The 16,890-nt window shown below is 31.6% G+C and overlaps 2 protein-coding genes and 1 pseudogene across 2 annotated transcripts; 2 read left to right on the top strand and 1 right to left on the bottom strand.

Moving 5' to 3' along the window:
- Window positions 1–935: 935 nt before the first annotated feature.
- Window positions 936–2,850, bottom strand: LOC138340598 (uncharacterized; annotated as a pseudogene).
- A 4,091-nt stretch (window positions 2,851–6,941) lies between these two features.
- Window positions 6,942–7,601, top strand: LOC138340709 (MADS-box transcription factor PHERES 2-like). Its single transcript, XM_069292646.1, has one exon. It carries the CDS (start codon window positions 6,942–6,944, stop codon window positions 7,599–7,601), a length of 660 nt encoding a protein of 219 aa, XP_069148747.1.
- A 5,040-nt stretch (window positions 7,602–12,641) lies between these two features.
- On the top strand, window positions 12,642–13,301 carry LOC104644922 (MADS-box transcription factor PHERES 2-like). The gene has a single exon (XM_019211368.3). It carries the CDS (start codon window positions 12,642–12,644, stop codon window positions 13,299–13,301), a length of 660 nt encoding a protein of 219 aa, XP_019066913.1.
- Window positions 13,302–16,890: the final 3,589 nt, after the last annotated feature.

The raw sequence follows: 16,890 nt of genomic DNA, 5'->3' as shown, positions 1-16,890 counted from the left end.
ACACTTGATTACTCAGCCATTATCAAGATGGTATGCCTCTATCACTTCATTCACTGATGCAGTATGCCCAAAATAGAGTTTTATTCGTTCTCTACTCACCTTAAACCGCACTCCCTCCTTGGTTTTTAACTCAACTTCTCCATGAGGGAATGCTTGGGTAATCAAGTAAGGGCCAGTCCGTTTGGACTTGAGCTTGCCCGGAAGCAAATGGAACTTAGAACTGTCTAAAAGCACCAAATACCCAACCATAAACTCTCGTTTTTCACTTTTTAGTTCGTTATCCTTCTTAATCTTTTCTTTGTGGGATATGACAGATACCGATTGGAGCTCACCACTCTGCCTCATGGACCTACAAATGTTGAAGGTCGCTTCTTCATTGTTCAACTGAAATTTCATCTGCCCCTTTTCCATATCAACTAAGGCTCTACCTGAAGCAAAGAATGTCCTCCCAAGAATAATAGGCACTTCAAAATCGACGTCACAATCAAGAATAACAAAATCTTCCGGAAATATGAACGACTCCACTTTTACTAGCACATCGTGGAGTATCCCTATAGCCCTTTTCACTATTCGATCAGCCATCAGTAGCCGCATCGCAGTGGGTTTTGGGTCACCCAAACCCAACTTCTTGTAAATCGAGAGGGGCATGAGATTTATGCTTGCCCCCAGATCACATGATGCTTTCGGAAAATGTAATGACCCGACTGTACAAGGAATAGTGAACGCACCTGGATCTTCTTCCTTTTGTACGAGAGATCTTGTAGCAATAGCACTACAATGCTGCATTCTATCATCATCCTTGAAAGTGACCGATCTTTTCTTTGTAACAAGATCTTTCATAAACTTGTCAAAATCGGACATTTGTTCTAGAGCTTCTACCATAAGGACATTGATAGAAAGCTGCTTCAACATTGTTGTAAAACGCCGATATTTACCATCCTCGGTCTTTTTTTACTAATCTCTGAGGGAAGGGTGGTGGTGGTCTAGGCATGTGAATTACCTTCATAGGGACATCTGCATCTTTTCCAGTGCTCTCTTCTGCTTCACCACTATCCTTTACCACCTTATCATCATCTTTGCTCACCTTTTCCTCATTAGACAGCATAGGTGGGTCAATAGTGTGCTTACCACCCTGAGTAGTGATTTCTATACAGTGTGCATCTTTTTTCAGATTTTGGACAGTGTTGCTAGGAAGAGTGCCCGGTTGCCGTGTGTTCACAGTCGCAGATAATTGGGCCATTTGCAACTCGATCTGCTTAATCGATATTGCATGTGTATCGACTTTTTGCCCAATACCTGCTAAATCACACCTCAACTCTTTAATGTGATCATCACTAGCATCGAACGTCCTCATCATTTTGTGCAACATATCCTCAACTCGCGCCATACTATCTCCACCATCCCTAGGATTAACTTCACGATTTTGAGGAGGGACATAGGGACAATTCCTATCATTTCTGTTACCAACTACCCTTGTTGAAGTTGTTGTCGCGGTTGTAGTTTCCATCTCGGACATAACGACCCTCACGTTTATAGTTACCATAGATCCGACCTTGGTTACCTTGACCGTGGCGCCAATTATCCTTATTTGAGCCTTGGGCACTCGGTCGAAAATCCCTCGTCTGCTCATTTACTGCATAGGAATCCTCCGCATAATAGCATTCATCACTAGGCGGTGGTGGTTTAGATTAGTAGTTAACTGCATTTATCTTTTCTGGACCCGCGTGATATGTTTTAGTGTCAACCCAAGCTCAGTTCTCATCTGAGCCATTTCTTCACGAATCTCATCTGTGGATGAGTTGTGAGTGGACTGCACTGCGAAGGTGTTTCTCCCGGTATCTGACTTCCTAGTACTCCAAGCTTTATTATTCCGGGAGATTTTCTCTAATTTTTCAGCAATCTCAGCATAAGGACACTCCATATAAGATCCATCTGCTATAGAGTCCAACATTGCTTAATTATTATCATCCTGTCCCCGATAGAAGTATTCCTTTAGTGACTCATCATCTATACGGTGATTTGGGACACTTCTCAAGAACGAGGTGAATCTATCCCAAGAACTACTAACTGACTCTCCTGGTAGTGCCATAAAGTTGTTCACTCTGTCTTTGTGGTTTAGTTTCTTGGAGACCGGATAGTAGCGTGCTAAGAAAACATCCCTTAGTTGGTCCCTAAGTGAAAATTGAGTTGTACAGGAGTCAGTGAACCATATAGCAGCCTCTCCCGTCAGTGAGAGAGTAAACACTCTGAGCCCTATTACATCCAAGTCCAAGTCAGACCTCTCTACACAGCTTTTACACACTGCCTTAACCTTAACTAGATGGGCGTGTGGATCCTTAGAAAGTAGCCCTGAAAATAAACCTCTGGCAGTGAGCATAAGGCTACTAGTTACCACAAAGGTGTGGCCTGGTTGTAGAAGGGGCAAGACAAGTGGCCCATCGGAGTCTGCTATATTGTCATTGCCTCTGTAGTATTCTTGGGGCCGTGGAGAGGGATTTTGTCCCATATGTTGGTGTTCACCTGGAGCATCGGGTAACAACTGACCAATGAACATCAATCGGAACTGGGATATTTTGTTTTGGATCATCATAATTGATTCCTAAGTTTCGATTCATGTTGCATAGTGTACGCTCTAATTCGTGATCATAGAGAAACAAGGGTTCTCTTCCTCTCCGTGTATTTGGCATACAAGGAGGATGGTTCTGCACGAATCAAAAACAATAAAATAAATTAAAATCAAGAAAATATCAACTAAACTATAGTATTAAGTTTATGTTAATCTAAAAGCTACTTTCCCCAGCAGCGACGCCAAAATTTGATACACTCAAACTTAGTTCTCAAATAAGAAGAAAAAACAATCGTGTCAAGTAAATAACTCAACTAATGAGTTTGAGATCGTTCCCACGAGGAAAATAGTTTAGACTTAACTTCAATCTATTATTACTACCGTTCAGTCAATTACTTTCTTGGAAAGCAAAAATGATAAAAGGGGGGTTTTCTATTTCTAAATAAATGAAAATAACTAGTGAAATTAAAGGAGACAACTAACAACTTTGAATGTTGGAGTTTAATCAATTAATCAAAGTAACTAGGGTTTACATGTTCCCTACAGGTTAATAACTTGATAATTCGACCTATAACAATTCTTTCCTAGTATCTTGCATGCAAAGTGATAAGTTATGTATTTCTAAATCCTTGATCCGGCATCTAGAAAATTTCTCTCCGCACCTTGGTCCGGCTACATGTCTTGCTATACTAGCCCTTATTTTTACCTCATATTAAGCATCGTATTCGATATTTGACTAAGTTATTACCTCGTACCAATCAATACCAGCCTATTAGATAGTATACACTAAATCTATGTTGATAATTCTTTTCCTATTATCTACCTCTTTAGTCCAGCAAGTAGCATTAAGGCGAGTTCTAATGTTGGCCATCTGTTAAAAAGACTTCTAACCGAAAGAATTATCAATACATGCAAGACACTATTCTAGAATTGTTATATTAGTTAGGTTTTAACTTATTATTTGCCTATGGTTCCCACAATCCTAGTTATGGAGTTTAGTTATCCATCGTCATAATCACAATATTCAAATATGTGGTATAAGAATTCATGTATTTACTTCAATGAGAAAGAGTAAAATTCAAAAGTTCGCTTGATTAATCAACAAAAATCACCAACATCAATTACAAGAATCTCAAAATAATCAAGAATCTCACAAAAGGTCTAAAAAATAATCAAGAGTCTAACAATATTCAAGGGTCTAACCAAATAATCCCCGGTCTAACCTCAAAAATGAGGTTTTTCCGACTATTTATAAAATTAAAAAACTAATTAAATTAGGAATTTATTAGCTGGAAATCTGTCAAAACGAGGCTGGTGTCATGACAGACCGTCATGGACTCTGTTGTCCCATACTTGTTCAATTTCTTCTGCTTCTCTCTTCATTATCCTCGATGGAAGATATGACAGAACGTCACAGGCACAACGGTCCGTTGAGGGTCTCTGTTCCAAAACACTTAAACTCTTGAAATTTTGGTACTGGGACTACTTCTCTGAACTTCATGACGAACCAGCACGACGGACCGTTATGGATACGACGGTCCGTCATGCACTCCGTAACCCCACACTTGGTCAGATTTCTCCATCTTCCTTCAGCAGCTGCACTACGATACCACATACCGACCGTCACGGGCATGACGAACCGTCACAAGCTCCGTAGGTGGTACTTTTCTGTATTTCTTGCTCAAAAACCTCCACATTCCTCTTTTAGACAGATTTCCTGCAAATAAAGCGAATTTACATAAAACTTAGCACAAAAAAGCTTTTGGACACACTAAACTTAAGGAAACAGTATTAATAATAACGTGAAACCACGGTATATCAAGCTACAAGGGGGAAAATAGTAAAAAAAATAAAAAACAAGCAATGGAGCGTTAGGTTCATTACTACATCCATTATTAAAATAACTTAAATCATTAAACTTAGAGGAAAAAAAAGTATCCCAAGGTTAAAAAGGCAAGGATATTTGGTCTGCATATCAAGATTGGCTTATCAAGTAGCCTCTCGTGGGATGATGCCTCCAATAAACATCAAATTACAGAATGTCCTTAGACCTTAACCTTTTAGAATGCTTGTCTAGAATAACTAAAGGCCCTTCTCGAAAATCAAGGACTCATCATACGGAACAAAATTCCACTTAAGCATGTGAGACTTATCTAAACATATTGTCCAACACAAATACATAAAAGATAAGGTCAATAGCCCAAAAGGCTGAAGGTATGTCTAACTCTTAATAAGCCACCTTCATAACAAACTACAAAAATATAAAAAGGTTTGATGAACATATGGCCGACCTCGCCCTTTAAATCAAATCTCATCATGCCTTTCATGATTGACACCAACATAAACACTGATCTCTTACCTAAACTCTAAGGCTCTCACTCTCTAAACGACATAACTCTTGTGCCTACTCTAAGCAGTACGAGCCTCTCCTGAATCACCCAAACTTTATCCATAAGTAAGTGATCTAAGGGCCTAATTCAAAAGCATTAAACTAGCACATCAAAGACTGAACTCCTAATGTATAATGCCTCAAATAGAGCCATTTGAATACTCAAACATTAGCTATTATTATGTGCAAACTCTACCAAAGCAAAAACTAGTCCCACATACCTTGATAAATAAATTACAAAAGCCCATACCATATTTTTCCTTGACCAAAATAGTCCTTTTTTGGACTGCCTGCCTGTAGTCTGCAGATGAAATGTTGTGCTAAGATCAACATAGGTACCGATTCTCTCTGAGTCAACCTCGAAACATATATGATACGAATTAAGTTCCATGATCTGAAATGATAGACATTGACACCCCTTCTGAATGCAAACCTCTTAGAAGAGTATAAAATGTAAACTAATAGTAAGTGAGAAGACCTGATTAACCTATCAATGATGTCCCAAATAACATCAAATGTAGAAAATTTTTATGAAAATCCTACCATGAAAGTCATATCTATCCACTCCCACCTTCACTCTGGAATGGATAGCCTTTGAGTCAAATGACCTAAACTCAAGTGCTCTTACACAAGTACTTATACACAAACTTTGCAATATTACTTAATCCAACACCAACATTAGAATACTACTTCTACTTCTTCTCTTTATCCTTATCTTTCCCTTTTCCCTTCTGTTTCCCCTTCTCATTCTCCTCCCCCTTCTTCTCCTTCTCCTCCTCCTGCTTCTTCTCCTTATACTTTTGGTTCTCTTTGTCCTTCTACTTTGCTACTTCTCTTCCTCCTTCTTTTCTTCTACTCCTTTTTCTCCTTCATCTTCTTCTTATATCTTGTTTGTCCCTACCACCTACATCATCTGCAACCATAGAAAATCATGCTGAATAAACATTATTAAATATGAAGATAATAAAACAACTCATCACCCCTGCCAACAAAGTACACATGTTATTGTACTTATACCACTCTTATTTTATTTTTTATGCATTGCCTAGGCATATCAAATCCCTTGGAAATCATTTATTTGAGGTTATGTATATAAAAAGTTATGGTGATATACCTATTATTTGAAGAAAATCTATCTTCTTATATCTTGTTTATTTATTTATTTACGACTTGAGATAGTCTTTTATCTTTATGTATATGTATTTAGTTTGATGCTCTTGAACTACTAATACCACTATATTTTGAGTGTATTTTTTACCTTCATACTTCTATTGTATCTATGAAAGCTTTGAGCTATTAGACTTGATTTTTCTAATGTTATTATTTTTGTATGATTGTTTGATATTAATTTCGGTGGTGGGTTGGCTTACCTACTAATTGGTGGAAGTGTTATCATGCCTTAGATTCTGAGTCATCACACTTCTTATTGGTAGAATCATTCTTCTTTAGTAATTTTTATTACATATCTAAAAACTTACTCCAATCGGTGTATTTTTATCAATCTTTAACGAAAAAATAATATAATTAATTAGAAGTACTCATATATTTTCCTACGCCATGCTTGAAGTAAACTTCTCATAAACTTTTTTATCTATCGAAAATATTGAAATATGATTCAATTTTTTTATAAGGATATGCTAACGTCTTTTGTAAAATATATTTTCTATAAACACTTTCTACAAAATATTCCCATGTAAAAAGTAAATTATTGTGTTTTCTACTTCCAAAAATAATCATGGAATATGACCTGTCAAATTTCAATTTTGAATATTATCAATTTTCATCTTTTTAAGGAAAAAAAATAATAGTTTCCTAAAAATCAGATTATACTAATCAAATTTTTTAAAATTTGGAACCTAAATTATGAAAGTACTTTATCTGACTACATTGACAATTTTTGTTTGACAACTATAAAAGTCACATATCTCTTCAAGTTTTATATATTCTATTTCTAAAGATTTTTTTTTTTTGTTTTGAGTATCAAATATGGCTATAAAAAGGCTTAGAAATACTAGGAACTACAGTGAAAATGTGAGAAATTCCATCTTAGATAGAAGAGAAAGAAGTTTGTTCAAGAAAGCAGAAGAGCTTTCTATTTTGTGTGATGTGGAAGTTGCCATTGTTATTTTTAGGCCAGGAAAAATCCAACCCATCACTTGGAAATCCGCAAGTCTGGATCAGGATGTCTTGACAAGGTATTTAGGTTTCATTGAGTTCAAAAGACTTAATAAGTTGGTCACACATGAATACTATCTTCAAAAGAAAATTGATAAGAAAGAAGAACAAATTAGCAAATTAGAGAAAATGAATGAGGCGAAGGAAATGGAAATCCTCTTCAACCAACTAGTGGAGGGAAAAAGTATTAATGAACTTGATGCTAGAGAAATGAAAGGCTTGTTAAAGGTGTTTGCTGCAAAAATGGCTAAACTAGATGAAAGAAAGAAAGAACTTAACCAGACTCCAAATCCTCCATCCAACAAAGAAAACATTACTTTATCAGGAAGTCCAATGGAAGAATCATTCAATGGCCCGTGGTTTATTCAGACTATAGCTACGTTAGGGGATGGAAGTGATATAGAGTTTTCACCAAAAGAAGGCAATGGCGTCAATGTTGAAGATGATGGACATTCCAAGGACCTCGATTGAGAATGTAATAATTATAATGTTCTATCATTGTTTCTTCGTGTTCCTTTTCATAGTGTGTGTCATATTTGTTGCATTTGTCTTTCCATTTCATGTTATTGTACTTTTTATTTCAATCATTTATGAATGATATTTTATTTTGTTGGAAAAATGAACTAACATTGTTCGATTAATAAGTTATTTTAGCAAAATTTTTGACTAAGTTAAATCTTTATTTTTAGCTGTACATATTTTATTCATCTTAAATTTAGAAACCTATGTTATTTGATACAAAAGATACTTCATGTGTGGTAACATTTAGGAATCTCTACCGTATATATTTTATCCTATTCAATTCCATTAAAGAAAACCCTCAAATTTTATAAACTTCAAAAAATTACAAATCTTGTATATAATATATAATCATTGCATACCTGATGAATAATGGATATATAATTTGTATAACTTAATTTTGCAGCTTATAAGTAATTATATCTCATAATTATTCTAGATTTTACCTATTTTTCTTAGCCTTTGGAATAAATGAATTAATTGGATTTCAATTTTTTTTTATGGTGAAGGAATGGTGATTGGAAAAAGATAAGGATTAACAGTGACGCGATATGAAGGGGCATGAATTCCCACGGAGGATTTCTTCAATTTTGAGTGATATTTTATGTTTAAAGTCAATTGATAAAGTGGAGAAAAGACTTGGGACATTATTTGAGGATCGACTCAAAAGGGTACTTTTAGGCTAATGATATTTTATGGTTATACCTAGTATGCTTGTTGTGCCAATCAACCATTTTTGTTAATAATAGTAATTGACAATCACTACAAAAAATGCTCAATTTATGGGTGTTATTTTGTCATTTTATGTCGATTTAGGGATTTCACTAATTAAAATGTAGCAATTTCTAAAACTGATACCAATTATCCTTGTCACAAGCATATTTGCAATGGTTTTAGTAAGCCTCCACGATGCTTCCCATAAATTGAGTTTTAAATTTATGGAGGTTTTTTAGTATAAGTTTATGACATCTTAAACCTTCAAAATATAATTTTAATATTTTAAAAATTAAATTTGTGTGGATTTTAAATATTCATTATATGTATTTAATATATAATTTGATTTATAGAGTATTATTATTATTATTATTATTATTATTATTATTATTATTTCAATAATAAATGTGAAATATGATTTTCATTAAGCCTTCAAAATAATGATTTTTTTAAACCAAATATCACATCTAAAGAATATCAAACTACATTCAACATATTCGTAATAATAAGCTTCACAAACTCAATTTTTGTATAATAACTTCACATTCAATTTTAAATCCATTTAAATCCACATCAAAATAAATACAAAAAAAATAAATTCGATAGCTTGCATTTGTTTGGTGATTTAAGCTGTTGTCATCTAATCTTTTTGTTCAAAGTAAAATACGTTCAATCTCTTCATCAAGTTGAAACAATGAAAATATCGTACATAATTACATAAACATATATTGATACATATATATATTCATACATCTTGATGATAAAAAAATTAATTCATTTCAAAAAATAAAAAATATAGAGATTTGATCTGACACCAAATCATAAGATTATTTACTTGATGCTCTCTCATGCACCCTAATAATGTGAATAACAACAACTTCATGATTATTCCTAGATAAGCACAAACTAAATTCTTATTTTTCAAAATCATATAAAGATGCTCATTCTATTTAACATGTTGGTTCAAATATTTCACATTTTTGATAATTTTTAAATTAGACCTTCTTCCTTGACCTTATTTTTTTTATTTTATCTAGCAAAAAAATAATTTTAACATCAATAATTTATCGTATTGAGTAAGTTGTATTGATGTAGATCACAATCTAATAAAGAAAATCGTATTTTAATTGGTTATAGTCAAATCCAATCAAGAATAAGACGAGTACACAATCCTTAACTAAACAAAAACAAAATTGAGGCTTACCATAAATCAATCAAAGATTAGATACATATGACTTTACAACGTGGTGAGAATTTGAACAAATCATGCAATATGTAAACCTATTATATATAAAGTTTTAGAACTTGCAAAATACAAAATACCTATAAACTAAATAATAATATAAATTTTAAATTCTAATATGAATCATCAAACTCACCTAACAGAAAATTACCTTTATATTCCAAATAATTATCAATTCACGCAAATAAAAAAAAAGAAAGAAAAATAAAGTAAAGAAGAGTGAGAGGCAAAGGGAAAAAGGGGAGGGGTGGGATTTGGGAAGGATGGGTGGTTATTACATATTTTATTGGATTTGAAAGGTTATAGGGCGAATTAATTATATTCTTTTGGCTTTTTAAATATTTTGAAAGGAGAGGCATTAAAATTTGGTTGAGTTGGGTCCAAATAAAAGATAAATGATTTTTTGTTAAAGCATAAAACAAGCTTTATTTTAAATGTTTATTAATTTGCAATAACTAATAAGTAAAATGATTCACCTAAAAAATTCAACTATAACCGTAAAAGCTTAAATAAATTTAAAATTCAAACAAAATAAATATAAATGCATATGACTATATATATATATATATATATATATATAATATAAAGTACCCCAAGGTTAAAAAGGCAAGGATATTTTGTCTGCATATCAAGATTGGCTTATCAAGTAGCCTCTCGTGGGATGATGCCTCCACTAAACATCAAATTACAGAATGTCCTTAGACCTTAACCTCTTAGACTGCTTGTCTAGAATAACTATAGCCCTCCTCGAAAATCAAGGACTCATCGTACAGAACAAAATTCCACTTAAGCATGTGAGACTTATCTAAACATATTGTCCAACACAAATACATAAGATAAGGTCAATAACCCAAAAGGCTGAAGGTAAGTCTAACTCTTAATAAGCCACCTTCATAACATATAAAAAGGTTTGATGAACTTAGGGTCGAGCTCGCCCTTTCAATCAAATCTCATCATGCCTTTCATGATTGACACCAACATAAACACTAATCTCTTACCTGAACTCTAAGGCGCTCACTCTCTAATCGACATAACTCTTGTGCCTACTCTAAGCAGTACGAGCCTCTCCTAAATCACCCAAACTTTATCCATAAGTTAGTGATCTAAGGGCATAATTCAAAAGCATTAAACTAGCACATCAAAGACTCAACTCCTACTGTATAATGCCTCAAATAGAGACATTTGAATACTTAAACATTAGCTATTATTATGTGCAAACTCTACCAAAGCAAAAACTAGTCCCACATACCTCGAAAAATAAATTACACAAGCCCATACCATATTTTTCCTTAACCTAAATAGTCCTTTTTTGGACTGCCTGCCTGTAGTCTGCAGATGAAATGTTGTGCTAAGATCAACATAGGTACCGATTCTCTCTGAGTCAACCTCGAAACATATATGATACGAATTAAGTTCCATGATCTGAAATGATAGACGTTGACACCCTTTGTAGATTTATACAATCTCACGAATGCAAACCTCTTAGAAGAGTATAAAATGTAAACTGATAGAAAGTGAGAAGACCTGATTAACCTATCAATGATGTCCCAAATAACATTAAATGTAGAAAAATTTTATGAAAATATTACCATGAAAATCATATCTATCCACTCCTACCTTCACTCTGGAATGGATAACCTTTGAGTCAAATGACCTAAACTCAAGTGCTCTGACACAAGTACTTATACACAAACTTTGCAATATTACTTAATCCAACACCAACATTAGAATACTACTTCTACTTCTTCTCTTTATCCTTATCTTTCCCTTTTCCTTTCTGTTTCTCCTTCTCATTCTCCTCCCCCTTCTTCTCCTCCTCCTCCTCCTGCTTCTTCTCCTTATACTTTTGGTTCTCTTTATCCTTCTACTTTGCTACTTCTCTTCCTCCTTCTTTTCTTCTACTCCTTTTCCTCCTTCATCTTCTTCTTATATCTTGTTTGTCCCTACCACCTACATCATCTGCAACCATAGAAAATCATGCTGAATAAACATTACTAAATATGAAGATAATAAAACAACTCATCACCCCAGCCAACTAAGTACACGTGTTATTGTACTTATACTACTCTTGTTTTAATTTTTACGCATTGCCTAGGCATATCAAACCCCCTGAAAATCATTTATCTGAGGTTATGTATATAAAAAGTTATGGTGATATATCTATTATTTGAAGAAAATCTATCTTCTTATATCTTGTTTATTTATTTATTTACGACTTCAGATAGTCTTTTATCTTTATGTATATGTATTTAGTTTGATGCTCTTGAACTACTAATACCACTATATTTTGGGTGTATTTTTTACCTTCACACTTCTATTATATCTATGAAAGTTTTGAGCTATTAGACTTCATTTTTCTAATGTTATTATTTTTGTATGATTGTTTGATATTAATTTTGGTGGTGGGTTGGCTTACCTACTAATTGGTGGAAGTGTTATCATGCCTTAGATTTTGAGTCATCACACTTCTTATTTGTAGAATCATTCTTCTTTAGTAATTTTATTACATATCTAAAAACTTACTCCAATCGGTATATTATTGTCAATCTTTAACGAAAAAATAATATAATTAATTAGAAGTACTCATATATTTTCCTACGCCATGCTTGAAGTAAACTTCTCAGAAACTTTTTTATCTATCAAAAATATTGAAATATGATGCAATTTTTTTCTAAGGAAATGCTAACGTCTTTTGTAAAATATATTTTCTATAAACATTTTCTACAAAATATGCCCATGTAAAAAGTAAATTATTGTGTTTTCTACCTCCAAAAATAATCATGAAATATGACCTGTCAAATTTCAATTTTGAATATTATCAATTTTCATCTATTTAAGGAAAAAACATAATAGTTTCCTAAAAATCAGATTATACTAACCAAATTATTTAAAATTTGGAACCTAAATTATGAAAGTTCTTTATTTTGACTACATTGACAATTTTTGTTTGACAACTATAAAAGTCACATATCTCTTCAAGTTTTATATATTCTATTTCTAAAGAAAATATTTTTTTTTTGTTTTGAGTATCAAATATGGCTATAAAAAGGCTTAGAAATACTAGGAACTACAGTGAAAATGTGAGAAATTCCATCTTAGATAGAAGAGAAAAAAGTTTGTTCAAGAAAGCAGAAGAGCTTTCTATTTTGTGTGATGTGGAAGTTGCCATAGTTATTTTTAGGCCAGGAAAAATCCAACCCATCACTTGGAAATCCGCAAGTCTGGCTCAGGATGTCTTGACAAGGTATTTAGGTTTCATTGAGTTCAAAAGACTTAATAAGTTGGTCACACATGAAGACTATCTTCAAAAGAAAATTGATAAGAAAGAAGAACAAATTAGCAAATTAGAGAAAATGAATGAGGCGAAGGAAATGGAAATCCTCTTCAACCAACTAGTGGAGGGAAAAAGTATTAATGAACTTGATGCTAGAGAAATGAAAGGCTTGTTAAAGGTGTTTGCTGCAAAAATGGCTAAACTAGATGAAAGAAAGAAAGAACTTAACCAGACTCCAAATCCTCCATCAAACAAAGAAAACATTACTTTATCAGGAAGTCCAATGGAAGAATCATTCAATGGCCCGTGGTTTATTCAGACTATAGCTACGTTAGGGGATGGAAGTGATATAGAGTTTTCACCAAAAGAAGGCAATGGCGTCAATGTTGAAGATGATGGACATTCCAAGGACCTCGATTGAGAATGTAATAATTATAATGTTCTATCATTGTTTCTTCGTGTTCCTTTTCATAGTGTGTGTCATATTTGTTGCATTTGTCTTTCCATTTCATGTTATTGTACTTTTTATTTCAATCATTTATGAATGATATTTTATTTTGTTGGAAAAATGAACTAACATTGTTCGATTAATAAGTTATTTTAGCAAAATTTTTGACTAAGTTAAATATTTATTTTTAGCTGTACATATTTTATTCATCTTAAATTTAGAAACCTATGTTATTTGATACAAAAGATACTTCATGTGTGGTAACATTTAGGAATCTCTACCGTATATATTTTATCCTATTCAATTCCATTAAAGAAAACCCTCAAATTTTATAAACTTCAAAAAATTACAAATCTTGTATATAATATATAATCATTGCATACCTGATGAATAATGGATATATAATTTGTATAACTTAATTTTGCAGCTTATAAGTAATTATATCTCATAATTATTCTAGATTTTACCTATTTTTCTTAGCCTTTGGAATAAATGAATTAATTGGATTTCAATTTTTTTTTATGGTGAAGGAATGGTGATTGGAAAAAGATAAGGATTAACAGTGACGCGATATGAAGGGGCATGAATTCCCACGGAGGATTTCTTCAATTTTGAGTGATATTTTATGTTTAAAGTCAATTGATAAAGTGGAGAAAAGACTTGGGGCATTATTTGAGGATCGACTCAAAAGGGTACTTTTACGCTAATGATATTTTATGGTTATACCTAGTATTCTTGTTGTGCCAACTAACCATTTTTGTTAATAATAGTAATTGACAATCACTACAAAAAATGCTCAATTTATGGAGGTTATTTTTTCATTTTATGCCGATTTAGGGATTTCACTAATTAAAATGTAGCGATTTCTAAAATTGCTACCAATTATCCTTGTCACAACCATATTTGCAATGGTTTTAGTAAGCCTCCACGGCGCTTCCCAGAAATTGACTTTTAAATTTATGGAGGTTTTTTAGTATAAGTTTATGACATCTTAAACCTTCAAAATATAATTTTAATATTTTAAAAATTAAATTTGTGTGGATTTTAAATAGTCATGATATGTATTTAATATAATAATTTGATTTATGGAGTATTACAATTATTATTATTATTACTATTATTATTATTATTATTATTATTATTATTATTATTTCAATAATAATAAATGTGGAATATGATTTTCATCAAGCCTTCAAAATAATGATTTTTTTTTTACCAAATATCACATCTAAAGAATATCAAACTACATTAACATATTCGTAATAATAAGCTTCGCAAACTCAAATTTTGTCAAATAAAAATAACACCAATTTTTGTATAATAACTTCACATTCAATTTTAAATCCATTTAAATCCACATCAAAATAAATACAAAAAAATTAAATTCGATAGCTTGCATTTGTTTGGTGATTTAAGTTGTTGTCATCTAATCTTTTTGTTCAAAGTAAAATAAGTTCAATCTCCTCATCAGGTTGAAACAATGAAAATATCATACATAATTACAAAACATATATTGATACATATATATATTCATACATCTTGATGGTAAAAAATTAATTCATTTCAAAAAAAAAAATATGGAGCTTTGATCTGACAACAAATCATAAGATTATGTACTTGATGCTCTCTCATACACCCTAATAATGTGAATAACAACAACTTCATGATTATTCCTAGATAAGCACAAACTAAATTCTTATTTTTCAAAATCATAAAAAGATGCTCATTCTATTTAACATGTTGGTTCAAATATTTCACCTTTTTGATAATTTTTAATTTAGACTTTCTTCTTTGACCTTATTTTTTTTATTTCATCTAGCAAAAAAATAATTTTAACTTCAATAATTTATCGTATTGAGTAAGTTGTATTGATGTAGATCACAATCTAATAAAGAAAATCGTATTTTAATTGGTTATAGTCAAATCCAATCAAGAATAAGACGAGTACACAATCCTTAACTAAACAAATACAAAATTGAGGCTTACCATAAATCAATCAAAGATTAGATACATATGACTTTACAACGTGGTGAGAATTTGAACAAATCATGCAATATGTTAACATATTATATATAAAGTTTTAGAACTTGAAAAATACAAAATACCTATAAACTAAATAATAATATAAAGTTTAAATTCTAATATGAATCATCAAACTTACCTAACAGAAAATTACCTTTATATTCCAAATAATTATCAATTCACGCACATAAAAAAATGATAAATAAAGTAAAGAAGAGTGAGAGGCAAAGGGAAAAAGGAGAGGGGTGGGATTTGGGAAGGAGGGGTGGTTACTACATATTTCATTGGATTTGAAAGGTTATAGGGGGAATTAATTATATTCATTTGGCTTTTTAAATATTTTGAAAGGAGAGGCATTAAAATTTGGTTGAGTTGGGTCCAAATAAAAGATAAATGATTTTTTGTTAGTGCATAAAACAAGCTTTATTTTAAATTTTTATTAATTTGCAATAACTAATAATTAAAATGATTCACCTAAAAAATTCAACTATTACCGTAAAAGCTTAAATAAATTTAAAATACAAACAAAATAAATATAAATGCATATTGCATATGACTATATATATATATATATATATATATATATATATATATATATATATATATATATATATATATATATATATATATATATATAGTTATATAGTTATATTATGAGATAGCCAAAATCACTAAATAATAAAAATTAAAGTATTACTCCTCCTGTCTCAATTTATGTAACTTATTTTTCTTTTAGTTTGTTCAAAAAAGAACGACACATTTCTATATTAAACAAAAATTTAACTACGAAATGTCAATTTACTCTCAATGAAATGATTTACAGCCACGCAAAATTTATATCATTCATTTTGGACCACAAATTTTAAAAGTCTTCCTTTTGTTTAAACTACGTGCTTAGTCAAACTATCTCACATAAAATGAGAAGGAGGGAGTACTATATAAGATAAAATGTTGAAGTGAAATTTCATCTACAAAGTAAAAGTCTTCCTTTTTAAATATATAATAATTTTGTTGGGGTCGATAGTCGCCACAAACAATATTAAACTGTCACGATTTTCTAACATCCTTAATAAAATCACCACAAAGAGTTTTATATTGTCAGGTCAAAATAAAACGTCACAAAATAATAAATGAGACTTCTAAAAACTCACACAAGTGATTCATTTTTCTATATTAGAAACCAAACTAAAAAATCAAACAATATAAATTATAAATTCAAATTCAAACCAAGAATCGAAAAAACCAATCCATATTAGAATTTGGTTTGATTTTTCGGTTTAATCCAAATAGTGCATACCCTTACTAATCTTGTCACGACTGGAAAACACCCCCTTGTCGTAATCGGCGTCTTCGTATTCGAAGAGGACTTGAAAAGCCCTTAGCACTCGTCATAACATATCATAGGTAAAAAATGTAGAAAAATTTAAAACTTTTACATAGTGAGGTATACATAGACCTCTCACGTATCATATATGGAGTTTACATAGACTCTTCGCTTATGGAAGCTTACATAGCCTCCTCGTTTAGGCAAGATAACCAA

Source organism: Solanum lycopersicum, chromosome 12 (genome assembly GCF_036512215.1).
Source record: "Solanum lycopersicum chromosome 12, SLM_r2.1".
NCBI lineage: Eukaryota > Viridiplantae > Streptophyta > Magnoliopsida > Solanales > Solanaceae > Solanum > Solanum lycopersicum.
The sequence above is the reverse complement of the archived record's forward strand: the minus strand, read 5'-3'. Positions and strand labels throughout refer to the sequence as shown.